Genomic DNA, 15,180 nt, shown 5'->3' with positions numbered 1-15,180 from the left:
TTTAATCCCCTTTATTAAAAAAATGCTATAAATCTATCCCCTTTCTTGTAGATGCTATAACTTTTGCGAAAACCAATCAATATACGCTTATTATGATTTATTTTACCAAAAATATGTAGAAGAATACATATTGGCCTAAACTGAGAAAAAATTAGCTTTTTTACAAAAAAAAAATGGGGATATTTATTATAGCAAAAAGTACAAAATATTGTGTTTTTTCAAAATTGTCGCTCTTTTTTTGTTTATAGCAAAAAAAAAAAAACACAGGGATGATCAAATACCACCAAATTAAAGCTCTATTTTTGGGTAAAAAAGGACATCTGTTTTGTTTGTGTGCAGTGTTGCACGACCACGCACTTGTCAGTTAAAGCGACGCAGTGCCGAATTGCAAAAAATGGCCTGGTCATTGAGCAGCCAAATCTTCCGGGGCTGAAGTGGTTAACCTCACTATTGTAAATATAAATACCAAGAATCGTTGCCATGAACAATTGCATGAAATGTGCAAGAAAAAACAATAATTATACGAATAAGTGAATATTATATTGCATAATACTTCAATTAAATCAAAAATCTTTGTTTCAAGCAAGTTCACAGTGAAAAAGAATTAATATCAAAGCATCATCAAAAATTCTCAATTTTCAACAAGTCCACAGTTAAAATTACTAATATTAAAAAATAAAGTCCCGTAAAGGTGACTCTGTGGTGATGATCCAGGTGATAAGAACAGTGACTTCACACACGTGCTCCCCTCCCCCCCCCCCCCTGGATAATCAATCAACCCTGGATAATCAATATCCCCAGGGGAAAATATATGCGAATAAAGAGGAATTGTACAAGGGTTGGAGATTTTCATAAACAAACATACAAATTAACCAAGATGTTCAGAGGTATGATGCTAACTTTCTGGAGAGAGAAAAGATTAAAATTATGGATATAAAGGTTACTGGAGGATACCATTGATAGAGAGAGGAACCTAGGTAATGAGACTCAGTGGCGGAATTATAGGGGTCGCCAAGATCGCCATGGCGACTGGGCCCCTTGCTGCAGGGGGCCCTTGAGCGCCCCCTGTACTCATCCATAGGAGGGGAGGCTGAGAGGAGCTCCCCGATCATCAGCCAAACTGAAATTCGCACTGTGCAGGAGCTCCTCACATTAGCCTTTAGTGAAAGCACAGTGTGTGCTCTTTGTCTCCCCCTAGAGTGCAGTACCCGGCAGGAAGAGCCAAGGTAAATGTCTGCTGTTTTTTTTTAATAAGACTATCTACTGTATTTTGTGTTTGTATGTGTGTGTGAGCATGCTTGTGTGTGTGAGCATGCTTGTGTGTGTGTGTGAGCATGCTTGTGTGTTTGTGTGAGCATGCTTGTGAGTGCGTGTGTGTGTGAGCATGCTTGTATGTGTGTGTGTGTGTGTGTGTGTGAGCATGCTTGCATGTGTGTGTGTGAGCATGCTTGTGTGCGTGTGTGAGCATGCATGTGTGTGTGTGTGAGCATGCTTGTATGTGCGTGTGTGTGAGCATGCTTGTATGTGCGTGTGTGAGCATGCTTGTATGTGCGTGTGTGTGAGCATGCTTGTATGTGCATGTGTGTGAGCATGCTTGTGTGTGTGAGCATGCTTGTGTGTGTGTGTGAGCGTGCTTGTATGTGCGTGTGTGTGAGCATGCTTGTATGTGCGTGTGTGTGAGCATGCTTGTATGTGCGTGTGTGTGAGCATGCTTGTATGTGCGTGTGTGAGCATGCTTCTATGTGTGTGAGCATGCATGCATGTATGTATATATTGGACGCCCATCAGGAGGAGAGGGTGGGAGATGAGGATGGCAGGAGATGCATGGAGGACCCCGCTCATGGCCGTTACCCGCTGCCCCACCAAGACAGGGTAGGTGGCGGGCAGACAGCGAGCAGGCGGTGGGGATTCACAGTGGCAGCATTTGATGGGCACACCAACAGCATTTGATGTGCACAGTAGCGGCATTTGATGGGCACAGTGGCAGCATTTGATGGGTACACTGGCAGCATTTGATGGGCACAGCGGTGGCATTTGATGGGCACAGCGGCAGAGCTTGATGGCACATCGGCAGAGTTTGATGGGCACAGTAGTGACATTTGATGGGCACAGTAGTGACATTTGATGGACACAGTAGTGACATTTGATGGTACAGTGATGGCGTTTGATGGGCACAGTGGCTGTAATTTATGTTTTTTAAATCGGTTCCTTTATATGCGGCCACCCACTTGGGACTGGGCCCTGATGTTCCACCATCGGGCTCGGAGAAAAGAGCCCTGTCCAGAGGTTGGGGGGGGGGGGGCCGCCATAGTTTCCTGCATCGGGGCTCTGAAGGTTCTAGTTACGCCACTGATGAGACTTGTTTGGTTTTGGAATATAACCTACAAAATAAGGATGTAGAAAGGATCATTACTAAGTATTGGCAGGTGTTGAAGCAGGATACATTATTATGTGACTCTTGTCTAATAAACTAAGGATCATTTATTAAAAGGGCACCTATTTTGAGAGACAGGATTGTGCACAACATGGTAGAACCCCCACCATCCAGGCCATTGATGTTCTGGGACATCAAGGCCTTCCATGGATGTGGTCGTTGCTATAGTTGTGTCAGGGTCCCAAAAAATATTTAGTAAGTAAAGACCTTTACCAATCCTAAAAATGACCACATATACACTATAAGGGGTTGCAACACTTAAGGAGTAGTTTATACTATCAAATGTCCCTGTAACTTAATCAGTGGAACAAAGAGGGCTTTTAACCACTTCAATACAGGGCACTTAAACACCTTCCTGCCCAGACCAATTTTGAGCTTTCAGCGCTGTCGCACTTTGAATGACAATTGCGTGGTCATGCTACACTGTACCCAAATGACATCATTTTTTTCTCCACAAATAGAGCTTTCTTTTGGTGGTATTTTATCACCTCTACGGTTTTTATTTTTTGCTAAACAAATAAAAAAATCCTGAAAATTTTGAAAAAAATATGTTTTTTTTGTTTCAGTTTCAAAACTTTGTAAATAAGTAAGTTTTCTCCTTCAATGATGGGCACTGATGGGGCTACACTGATGGGCACTGATAAGGCAGCACTGATGGGCACCAATGAGGTGGCACCAATGAAGTGGCACTGATGAGGTGGCATTGATGGACACTGATATGTGGCACTGATAGGCGGCACTGATGGGAGGCATTGATGGGCGACATGGATGGGCACTGATAGGTGGCACAAATTGGCACTGATAGCTGGCACGGATTGTCATGGATAGGCGGCATGGTTGAGCATGGATAGGCGGTATAGATGGGCATGGATAGGCGGTACAGATGGGCATGGATAGGCAGCACAGATGGGCATGAATAGGCGGCACAGATGGGCATGGATGGGCACTGATAGGTGGCACGGATGGGCACTGATAGGCAGCACAGATGGGCACTGATAGGGGGCATTGTATTGTATTATACTGTACTAATGGATGCCAATCAGTGCGAAACAATCATACATGCCAGTGATACCCATTGTGGGCACTGATTGGCATCCATTGTGGGCCCTGACTAGAATCCCTGGTGGTCCAGGGTGGCATACCTTGTGCTGGGAATCCCGGTGGTCTGGTGGCATCCCTGGTGGTCCAGTGTGGGCATCCTCGGGGGGGCTACGCTGATAATCGATCAGCACAGACCCCCTGTCAGAGGAGCAGCCGATCGGCTCTCCTCTACTCGTGTCTGACAGACTCTTCCTATTTACACTGTGATCAGCCGTGATTGGACACGGCTGATCATGTGGTAAAGAGTCTCTGTCGGAGACTCTTTACCGAGATCATAGTTGCGGGGTGTCAGGCTGACACCCCGCAACAATGATCGCCGCGATGCGTGCCCCCTGATCACGTCATATGACGTCCGGTCATGATTTTGAAACTATTTTGCCGCCGTGTTTCTGTTATAGGGCGGGCGGCAAGTGGTTAAAGTCAGAATGGAAGAACACGTTAGGAATATAAGAAACTGATTTGCTAAGCATCATCTGTCCATCCATTTTAGAGATAAGCATAATAAGACTTTGGAAGGGATTCAATTTTTGGGGATAGAGGCCCCTAGACACCATTGGAGAGGATGTACAGTATCTCACAAAAGCGAGTACACCCCTCACATTTTTGTAAATATTTTATTAAATCATTTCATGTGACAACACGAAAGAAATTACACTTTGCTACAATGTAAAGTAGTAAGTGAATATCTTGTATAACAGTGTACAGGCATACCCCACTTTTAAGTACACAATGGGGTTTATTTACTAAAGCTGAAAAGTGCAAAATCAGGCTCACTTCTGCATAGAAACCAATGAGCTTCCAGGTTTTATTAGCAAAGCTTAATTGAACAAGCTGGGGTTAGAAGCTCATCTGATTCTATGCAGAAGTGAGCCTGATTTTGCACTTTCCAGCTTTAGTAAATAAACCCCATTGTTTACTTAAAAGTGGGGTATGCCTGTAAATTTGGGAACAAAAGTGAGTACATCCCTAAGTGTAAATGTCAAATTGGGCCCAATTAGCCATTTTCCCTCCCCGGTGTCATGTGACTCCTTAGTGTTACAAGGTCTAAGGTGTAAATGGGAAGCATGTGTGTTAAATTTGGTGTTATTGCTCTCACTCTCTCATACTGGTCACTGAAAGTTCAACATGGCATCTCATGGCAAAGAACTCTCTGAGGATCTGAAAAAAAGAATTGTTGCTCTACATAAAGATGGCCTAGGCTATAAGAAGATTGCCAAGACCCTGAAACTGAGCTGCAGCAAGACTATACAGCAGTTTAACAGGACATGTTCCACTTAGAACAGGCCTTGCCATGGTCGACCAAAGAAGTTGAGTGCACATGCTCAGCGTCATATCCAGAGGTTGTCTTTAATAAATAGATGTATGAGTGTTGCCAGCATTGCTGCAGAGGTTGAAGGGGTGGGGGGTCAGCCTGACAATGCTAAGGCCATATGCCACACACTTCATCAAATTGGTCTGCATAGCTGTCTTTCCAGAAAGGAGTCTCTTCTAAAGATTATGCACAAGAAAGCCCGCAAACAGTTTGCTGAAGACAAGCAGGCTAAGGACATGGATTACTGGAACCATGTCCTGTGGTCTGATGAGACCAAGATAAACTTATTTGGTTCAGATGGTGCCTTGTTTCTGCATCAGATGTATGGCTTCTTGGCTGCAATTCATCCATGAAGACTAATTTTGGCCAGACTTTTCTAGGCAGTAGATATGTGTACCTGGGTCCCACAGGTTTCCACCAGTTCTGTGCTTGATGGTACTGCTGGACATCTTCCGATGTCGAAGGGAAGTAAAGATATTGTGTCATCTGCATTAAGTTTCCATGGCCGAACACTGTGTCTACAGTTCTTAACGTTGCCCCTGTTTCTTGTGCTTCTTCAAAACAGCTTTTACAGTATATCTTGAAACCCCAGTCTGCTCTGAAATCTTTGCCTGTTAAAAACCTTGCTCATGCAGTATGAATACCTTGTGTCTTGTTGCTGTTCTCAGACTTTCCATAGTGTATGACCTGTGACAGGAAACTGTCTTCCAAAGCCTCCCCTTAGTAGCAGAGTTTGGCTGTTCCTCACCTAGACTCCAACACAGCTGTTTCTGTTTCAGTTAATTATGATTAGCACCTGTTTGGTATAATGGGTTAATCATACACCTGACTCTAAATCTATAAAATTCCTGACTTTGTGCAAGTGTACAATGTGTGCAAGTGTAAGAACTAATGCTGGTTTGAAGCCAAAGGGTAGTCACACCAAAGTTTGATTTATATTTGCTCACTTTGGATTTTGTAAATTGGTTAAAAAAACAATTAAAATACATATTTATGAATGCATTCTTACTTTACAGCATTTCTTCCCACCTGCCTAAAACTTTTGCACAGTACTGTATGTTGATTGCTAGCGAAAGTCTATACAGCTGTTATGTGTTCCTTTGCTATATAACTTTCCCTAGCAATTAGTCCTTCTTGGTACTGTTAAACATACAATACCCGGACCTCACATTGCCCTTAGATTCCAATGGTTTTGCTAAATTAAATTCATTCCTGCATAAAGTATGTAATAGACTGCTAAAGAGGAGTTATTGTAATGTAAAGATTATATTTTTAACAATAACACCCTGCAACACAAAATCTGTATTTATAGAAAGCGCACATTTCTCAGAAGACTTGTTGCACAATAAGTGGAAAGGGGAACTTAGTTACTGGTTTTTGGTGAGAACCTCCTGTCAATTACATCCCTGTTCACTCAGAGTGATAAAGTCCTCTAGTTCAGATTATTCTCTGTCTGAGCCCTAACTTTGGCCAAGGTCTATTAACCACTTGCTAACCAAGGCAAGTTTTAATTTTTTTTTTTTTTTGCACACATGGTAAAAGTTGAATTTTATGCTAGAAATGACTTTAAACCCCCAAAAGTAAATTTTTTTCGGAAAGCAGAGACTCTGGAGAATAAAATGGGTGTAGTTGCAATTATCAGATGCATATTTTTAGGAGAAAATAAACTAAAATGAATTTTAGTGCAAACAAACACATTATTAAACTTCTTTATTTTTGATAAAATATAAACGATTGAGGCGGGGGCTGGGCTGGGGGGGGGACACCTACCCGTCCCCTCCTCTTCTCTCCCCCGGGAGCCTTACTTTCTTTTTCCCTTTACCCCCCCCCCCCCCCCAATCCTTTACCCCCTCACATTTCCTCAGTCAAACCTGGAATATTTCATTCTATGGGACTTAAACAAAGCAGCCGTTTGCTCTCCCACTCAGTCACGAGTGTCAGGAACTAAACCACCCCGCACACCCTAGCGGGTCCGGAAGATACCGGTCCTGAAGGCTGGGGCCCAGCACTACCCGGCACGACCTGAGTAAGCCTCTTTAGAAGATAGGTCCACATTATTTTTGTGTTTGCTAATCAGTTGTGCCTCTGTATAGCAATGTTCTATTAGCCACGACCAATGTAACAGTGTAATAGCGATGTCTGTATTGCGAGTAGATAAGGTCGTGGCAGCACTTTGTGTTTATGATGCTCCTATGACTTGCACGTTTGTATGTCTTGCATTTTTTTCAATAAAATCTTTTATGGAAAAAAAAAAAATATATATATATAAACGATTGAGCTTCATTGAGTAAGCAATATAAACGTGTCAAGCCTTAAAAGACATGCCCGTGCAATCAAGTCAAAAACGATGGTATCCAAAAATCTCCATAGGCAACACTTTAAAAGTATTTATAGTTTATCAGTTTAGAGTTAAAGTATAACTAAAGGGAAAACTTTTTTTTTTTTTTTTTAGTTTGAATAGCGTGGAGGTAGATTCAAACCCCTTTCAGTTTCTTTTTTTTTTTTTTATTCTTTATTTAATGATATGCATAAAAATAATACAAAATTATAAGATACACTCTCAGTTTTTATTGAGGTCTGTGACCATGTTAAGGGGATTCTCCCTCCCTATTTGTCCTGTTTACCATTATCATTAAAAGTAAAAGTAAAAGAAAATCCCAAATTTTGGGTTGTCCCCGGAAAAGTAATAGAGGTGAAATCTTCCAATGGGGACGCTAGTTCTAGTGACCTAGGAGTCCCAAGGAAATTCCTATAATTTGCAGGGATTTCTTCTCACTTCCTGTTTGGCTATGAGACCGGAAGTGAAGGGAAGTATCTGCAACAGGACACAGATGGTGTAAAAATATCTGACAGGGGTTATAACCTTCCCTAAAGCCCCATACACACTATCAGATTTTCTGCTGATTTTTGCCTTCAGATTTACCAAAACCATATAATATGAGGTCAAACCTTAGACGTTTCAATTTGTATGCAATCAGGCAGGCCCTTGCACTACATGGTTTTGGTAAATCTGAAGTAAAAAATCAGCAGTCTGATAGTGTGTTGACTATAGTTCTATTTTAACCCTGAATTATGACTCTACAATTATTACTTTCAAACTGGCTCATATGTGTTTATAGTTTTATGGTTTCGTGACAAGTAATAGCAAGCACAGTATAATTAATTAAACAAGCTGCATGACTGTCAATGTCAATGAATAGGAATATAATCCCTGCATACAGAGCACATGTTATTTTTTCACTTTGTGGTTGGAATGTGAGTCGGAATCCTTCCGTAGCATACCTGAACAGTTTGTGTTCGTTCTTTATACTGTATGATTGTTCTGTCAGTTACTTCCTTGTTCCCTCAGAGTGTCCTCTATTTCATTGCAGCTATCATTTATTACTGTACCCTAATTTCACCCACGTGGCCTTTGCACCCTGGTGTTTATTACCCATATCTGCAACACTGGCTTTAGTGACTCAACAAACCAATCAGTTCAGATTTCCTGAATTTAGGAACACTAAGGGTTATAACTTCACAGTGCTATTCTCCGCATTACTTTTATAATTTATTTCCTATAAATAAGTTTACGTTTTTAAGCTTTCCAGATAAACTTAAAGAGGAAGTAAACCCTGATGAGTTTACTTCCTCTTTCATTCCCTGCAAAGACAAAACATAATGGACTACTATGCATGTGCACGGGAGCCAACACGCGCCGCATCTGTGCCTGTCTTTCGGCAAATATCTCCTAAACCGTGTAGGTTTAGGAGATATTTCTTGGACCTACAGGTAAGCCTTAATCTAGGCTTACCTGTAGGTCAAAGTGTGTTGTAAGGGTTTACAACCACTTTAATAGTGTTGATTCACTGAGGACGTATACAAATATGGCTACCATGTCTTAAAAACCTTAAAGTGGCTGTAAAGGCGCAAAATTCTTTACCTCCTTTGCATGAAGGTATAAAACCTTCTGTGTACAGCAGCTCCCCCAATACATACCTGAGCCCCATCTCAATCCAGCGATGTGTACGAGAGCAGCATCTCTCCCAGGTCTCTTCCTCTTCATTGGCTGAGTCAGCAGCAGGAGTCCCTGGCTCCCGTTACTGTCGATCACAGCCAGTGAGCCAATGAGGAGAGATCAGCCTAGGCCACGCTCTGTGTGAGAATGGATACACAGAGCAGTAGCTCGAGAGTGAGCCTGCTCCGGTGCCCCCAAAGCAAGCTACGTGCTATGGGGACACTCAGCAGGAGGGAGGGGCCAGGAGCAACCTGATCAGGCTGCTCTGTGCAAAACCACTGTCCAGAACAAGACTGCAAGACAACAAGACAACCACTGTACAGAATAAGTATGACATGTTTGTTATTTGTTTTAAAAATCTGCCTTTAATATCGCTTTAACTACCTCCCACCCGTCGAATAGTAAAATGATGGCGGGCTGGGTCTCCTCTCGTTCTGGGGCAACGTCATATGACATTGCCCCAGTAACACCGCTCTCACATGCCTACTCTTGTGTCCAATTACAGCCGATCACATATAAATGCAGAAGTGCCATTTATCGGCTCTCCTCGACTCACACTGACAGAGTGTGAGGTATGGAGAGCCGATCAGCAGCATCTCTGCAGGAGAGACTAAACAGGTAATCAGGGCACTGATCATCAGTGCCCTGATTACAGTGCAGCCCCAATAGTGCCCAGCAAGTCATGCTAGTCTGTGCCCATCAGTGAAACACCAATCAGTGCTCCCCTTCAGTGCCTGCTCATCAGTATCCATCAGTGCCACCTATCAGTGAGACCTATTAGTGCCCATTAGTGCCACCTATCAGTGCCCATCAGTGCGGCATATTAGTGCCTCCTCACCAGTGCCACCTAATCAGTGCCCATCAGTGCCGCCTCATCGCGCACAATCGTGAAGGAGAAAAATTACTTATTTCGAAAATTGTCTGACAGAAACTAAGACAAACTTTTTTTAATTCAAAATCTTTGGTATTTTTGTTTTTTTAGCAAAAAAATAAAAACCCAGTGGCGACTAGATACCGCCAGAAGAAAGCTCAATTTGTGGGAAAAAAAGATAAAAATTGAATTTGTGTACAGCATTGCATGGCCGCGCAAGTGTGACAGTGCTGAAAACTGAAAGTTGTCCCTGGCAGGAAGGGGGGGGGGGGGTGAAAGTGCCCAGTATTGAAGCGGTTAACGAGGTTCTTCAGAATTTTTAAACCAACTAAATAAAAGTCAGAAGCTGCAAATACTGTAGCTGCTGGTTTTTAATAAATGGACACTTACCTGTCTAGGGATACAGCGCTGTCCTTACCCAGGTCGGCTCTTTAGATGAGAACGAACAAACTCTGAACAGCCGCACTCCGGATCGAATGAAAAGTGCCTTTATTTCTTCAAATGAAAAAAATCCACAACACACGAATCACCACAGCAAAGGGAAAAATATAGAACAAAATTTCTGACGCGTTTCACGCTAAAACCAGCGCTTACTATGAGTTATGAACTCACTTTTCATTCGATCCGGAGTGCGGCTGTCCAGAGTTTGTTCATTCTCATCTATTTGGTTTGTGCAATCAGCCTGCACCTGGAACCCCTACCTGCCTGGAGAGTAAGCAGTCTACTGGTGGACTGACCTGGAGTGGTGGATCTTTGTCTTTCAGGTCGGCTCTTTGCCGATCTTTGGGTCCTTGGTGCCCACGTTTAGTGTCTCCTTGTAGTTTCACAGCTGTGAATGGTCCCAGAGCCTGCTGGGACCTGTGACATGTCTGCAGGAGGCTGTGGGTGGGAAGGGGGGAACCGAACCTCCAGGTGAAATCGCCTAGATGGTCCTACTAGCAGTGGGAGTGGGTACCTAACAAAACTAGGTACCTGCACCCCCCCCCCAACATAAAAACATCCAAAAGTATTAGAGGAGTGTAGGAAGAGGAGATAAAGAGGAACTTCCATTTAGGGTGAAGTTCCACTTTAAAGCCAGCCATACATGGATTGTAATTTCAGTTCAGTAGGGACCAGCAGAATTTCAATCCATGTATGAGGACAGTGGTTGTACAGAAGTCAATCTACCGATCAACTTCTGGACAACCAGCCTGCTGGTTAAATACCAATAGATCAGCTCCTCCGGCAGGGCTGATCGGTGTATTCTGACAGGAGGGAAGTCTTCCTGCTGTCAAAACACAGAAGCTCAGCAGGAGTGATTACCCCATTCATATCTCATTTATGGATGAGGGCATCAGTTTTTCATGAACCCACTGCTGAAACAAAAAGAACAGAATCATCTATGACAGTGTTACTCAACCTTTTTACCATGGAGAAACCCTTGACAAAATGTTTGAGATAGATTCTATGAGCTGCTTTATTTTTTCCTCAATTACTTTGATAATACAATATGTACTATTGGTGCTGGGGCTTTTTTAGCAGCTCCATTTTTCTGTTCTCGCTAGCATTTTTACATTAAGAGGCATGTGACACAAAATATAAATAAAAATAAAATAGTGAATTAGCATAACTTAACCCTCTAAATGCCAGCTATATGTTTTTTATTAGCAATACCACATAGAATTTGAACACACTTACCTGGAATTCTATTCAGTGTCACCCAGTAGTGTTCATCAGGGCTATAAGTGTCCTTAGACCATTTCAGTAAATCTACAGCTCTCTGGTCTTCTAGGATGAACTTAGTAAACTCCCTTGTCAGCGCAACATACGCAGTGCCAAAATAAATAGTGATGTTGTGCGGAGCAGGGGGCTTCAAGGTATCGGTCTTTTTCATTTTGGAGTGTACGATATCCTCACGGTAGACATATTTAGTCCGCCTGATGGCATGACTGGGGGGCAGCACCCCAGGCGTGATATTTTTCCCATTAAATTTTTTCAAATGTTTAATGATCTCCTTATTTGTCTTTAAAGGGAAATCCTGTCCACATACATTAATCACATATTTCCATTGGACCTTTGATTTCAGCAGATCTTTCATGCAGTTCAGATCCGCCTGGAGTCTTGATATCCCGGCATACACCACAGGCTCCATTTTCGAGGCGAGAAAAGCATTAGGAAAACAATCCACTAAATCTTTTATCGCCTGCAAGTAATCCTCACTTGCCTTCGCATCCACATGGATGCAGTATATGTTTTGCGGCATATAGATGGCCCTGAACAGTCTCTCGAACGTGTCAAATTCTTTATGCAATACAATTATGTAGGCTAAAGGAAAATCTGCTTCTTCCTCCGACAGAGGGGCTGTGATGAAATGGTTTTGCGTTTTGTACCCATCCACACATTTCAGTTTCTTAATGGACGTTGGTAAAAAATTACTCCACATGAAAGATTTTCCCTTTGCGGCCAATATGTCACAGGTTACCTCCAATGCAGACACATCATGGGAAAACTGGATTCTTTGTGAGCTGGGCTGCTTATTCAATTGGCTGGGATTGTAGAGGAACAAAAGCACAAGTTCAATAGCAAATACAAAGAGGATAAATTGCATGGGCTGAAATGAGTTCCACGCATTGACAGAAAGCTTACCATAGCTCTTCATTTTGCACTAGCTGTGTATTCCAGGTGTCATTGTCTTTTTTTCCTCGCTGTATGGGAAGGATGTTTGTCAGGCTTTTCTGCTGTCTATTTCCTCTAAGAGCTCTGCGTTAACATTGTTCTGCTTTGTAGGGCTGGCTAATTGCATATGAATGCAGCACTCCTGTGATTGGGTATCCAAAAATTAATGACAGACTTGTACTTTCCTCCTTTGATGATGCAATAAGATCAGATTTCACACTAACACTATAACCCTGCTTAAATAAATCGTTGGCTCGATCCTTGGAGCTTAGAAACGGAGGAATCTGTTCTGCAAACACTGATTGTGTAGTCTAAAAGCAAATATGATAGAAGGAATAATAATTTGATTTTAGGCATGTGTTTATCAAACCTGGCTGAAAGTAATAGGCAGGTATTTTAGGATTTCGCCCTTAGTAAATACAGTGTTTTTTTTCCACACTAAATTACTAATAAACCCACAATTGATCCAAGCATTGCCTGCCAGAGTGTACAGAACCCAGCAATAAATCTAATTATTACCACAGCATCAAAATACATATGAGTTAAAATAGACATTTACATATTAGGCTCCATTCACACTTGTGCGACTTGTCATGCGACTTTGGACATGACAAGATTAGCGCAACGGTGACTGCGCTACTTTTGGTGCGACTTGGATCCAGTAAAGTGTTACTAAACACAGGACCCTTCATTCACCATATCTGGTCTCCCACAGTACACAGAACATGGAAATGCAATTATTTTTTATAAATATAAACTGCTAAATACCTTTTCTCATAGCTATCTCTCAGCAGTATATTGCAGTCTTGTGACTTCTATCAGTGTCTGGTTAAAGCTTGTAGGAGGAGTTTTCATTCTCCTCCTGATTGTCCCATGAGGCTGCATGACCCCTGATTTTCTGTCTGGACAGTGCTGCTGATTGGCCGTGTGCTGACCACATACACCCCCCCCCCCCCCAAAAAACAACACACACCAAACTGAGAATGTGCAGCGTGCCTCCTAGGGCTCTGTGATATCAGAAGATGGATTTGGTACAGTAAAAGAGGTGAAGGATCAGAGAAGATAAACAATGCAGATGATTAAGCCCTTAGGTTCCACAGTGAATATAATAAGCAAGGGTCAAGGGAAATATATTTATTTTTAAGCCCTTTTCACACTGAGTTTTTTCAGGCAGACCCAATGAAACCCTCCAGTGTGTGCGTCCGTTAACACACACCGACATCTGATCCTATCCACTAGAGCTGCATGATTAATTGTTAAAATATTATGATCTCGATTCGACAACCCCCTCCTTAACCACTTCAGCCCTGAAGGATTTACCCCCTTCCTGAACAGAGTACTTTTTGCGATACGGCACTGCGTTGTTTTAACTAACAATTGCATGGTCGTGCGACATTACACCCAAACAAAATTGGCGGCCTTTTGTTCCCACAAATAGAGCTTTCTTTTGGTGGTATTTGATCACCTCTGTGGTTTTTATTTTTTTGCGCTATAAACAAAAAAAAGAGCGACAATTTTAAAAAAAAAACAATATTTTTTGCTTTTTGCTATAATAAATATCCCCAAAAAATATATAAAAAAACTAATTTCTTTCTTAGTTTAGGCCGATATGTATTCTTCTACATATTCTTGGTAAAAAAGCGCAATAAGCGTATATTGAATGGTTTGCTCAAACGTTATAGCATCTACAAAATAGGGGATAGATTTATGGCATTTTTATTATTTATTTTATTTTATGAATAATGGTGGTGATCTGCGATTTTTTCATGACCGCGACATTATGGCAGACAAATCGGACACTTTTGGCACTATTTTGGGACCATTGTCATTTATACAGTAATCAGTGCTATAAAAATGCACTGATTACTGTGTAAATGACACTGGCAGGGAATGGGGTTAAACACTAGGGGGCGATCAAGGGGTTAAGTGTGTCTTAGGGATTGCTTCTAACTGTGGGAGGATTGCCTCACTAGAACATGACATCATCACTGATGATGACAGGGAACAATAGATCTTTGTCATGTTGCTAGGCAGAACAGGGAAATGCCTTGTTTACATAGGCATCTCCCTGTTCTGCTGCTCCGTGACTTGACCGCGGACCCCCGGCGGACATCGAGTCCACGGGACCTGTGAGCACAGTCACGGAGTACGCGGTAGGAGCGTGTATGCCCCGTTGCACCCACAATGCCGCAATTTAAAGGGGATGTACCTGTATGCCTATTTGCCCAGCCATACCACTGTGCCGATGTATATCGTCGTGCGCTGGTCGGCATGTGGTTAATCCAGCATTTCCGCGATTCGTGTAGAAAGTGCAGGGCAGTTCCCCTGCTCACAGCTGTCCAAAAAAAGCAGCCAGCTTATCAACAACATTGCTCAGTGCTGAAAGAGAGATAAAAAGAAACATTATATCTTTCTGTGTACTCATTTACAGATCAAAGAGATGAACTTCAGTCTGCAAATGAAATCGTTTGTTATGTTTATAGAAAAGAAAATGAGACTTTACAATCAATTTAATTTACTCTAATCAGCCTTTTTAACTCCTTCTTATCCATCTCTCGTTTGTTATGTTTATAGAAAAGAAAATGAGAATTTACAGTCAATTTAATTTACTCTAATCAGCCTTTTTTAACTCCTTATTATCCATCTCCATTTAATTATTATTTTCCTGATGATTTTTTTATTTACTTCTATTTTATAAACTATTAATAATTAAAGTAGAAGGTGATGATATGGATAGGCGACAGTGTCAAAAATGCCACGTACACACGATCAGACTATCCGGCGGACTTAGTCTGGTGGAAAAACCGCCG

At 42.0% G+C, this 15,180-nt stretch overlaps 1 protein-coding gene across 2 annotated transcripts in view; it reads right to left on the bottom strand.

Annotated features, from left to right (window-relative positions):
* LOC143996880 (N-acetyllactosaminide beta-1,6-N-acetylglucosaminyl-transferase-like) overlaps positions 1–12,513 on the bottom strand; it is a 93,551-nt gene extending 81,038 nt beyond the window's left edge. The window contains exons 1-2 of one of the 2 annotated variants that reach the window (XM_077492176.1): positions 12,341–12,512; positions 11,393–12,240 (exon numbers count right to left, since the gene is read on the bottom strand). In XM_077492176.1, coding sequence (XP_077348302.1) covers positions 11,393–12,137 — 745 coding nt within the window. In that variant the 5' untranslated portion in view covers positions 12,138–12,240; positions 12,341–12,512. Of the gene's footprint in view, positions 1–11,392 lie in introns of both variants that reach the window. The other variant, XM_077492175.1, reaches the window with a different exon arrangement.
* Positions 12,514–15,180: the final 2,667 nt, after the last annotated feature.

The sequence above is a fragment of the Lithobates pipiens genome, unplaced genomic scaffold (genome assembly GCF_037356315.1).
Source record: "Lithobates pipiens isolate NorthernLeopardFrog02 unplaced genomic scaffold, aLitPip1_a1.2 Scaffold_19, whole genome shotgun sequence".
NCBI lineage: Eukaryota > Metazoa > Chordata > Amphibia > Anura > Ranidae > Lithobates > Lithobates pipiens.
Note: the sequence above shows the minus strand (reverse complement) of the source record. Positions and strands in the feature narration are given on the sequence as shown.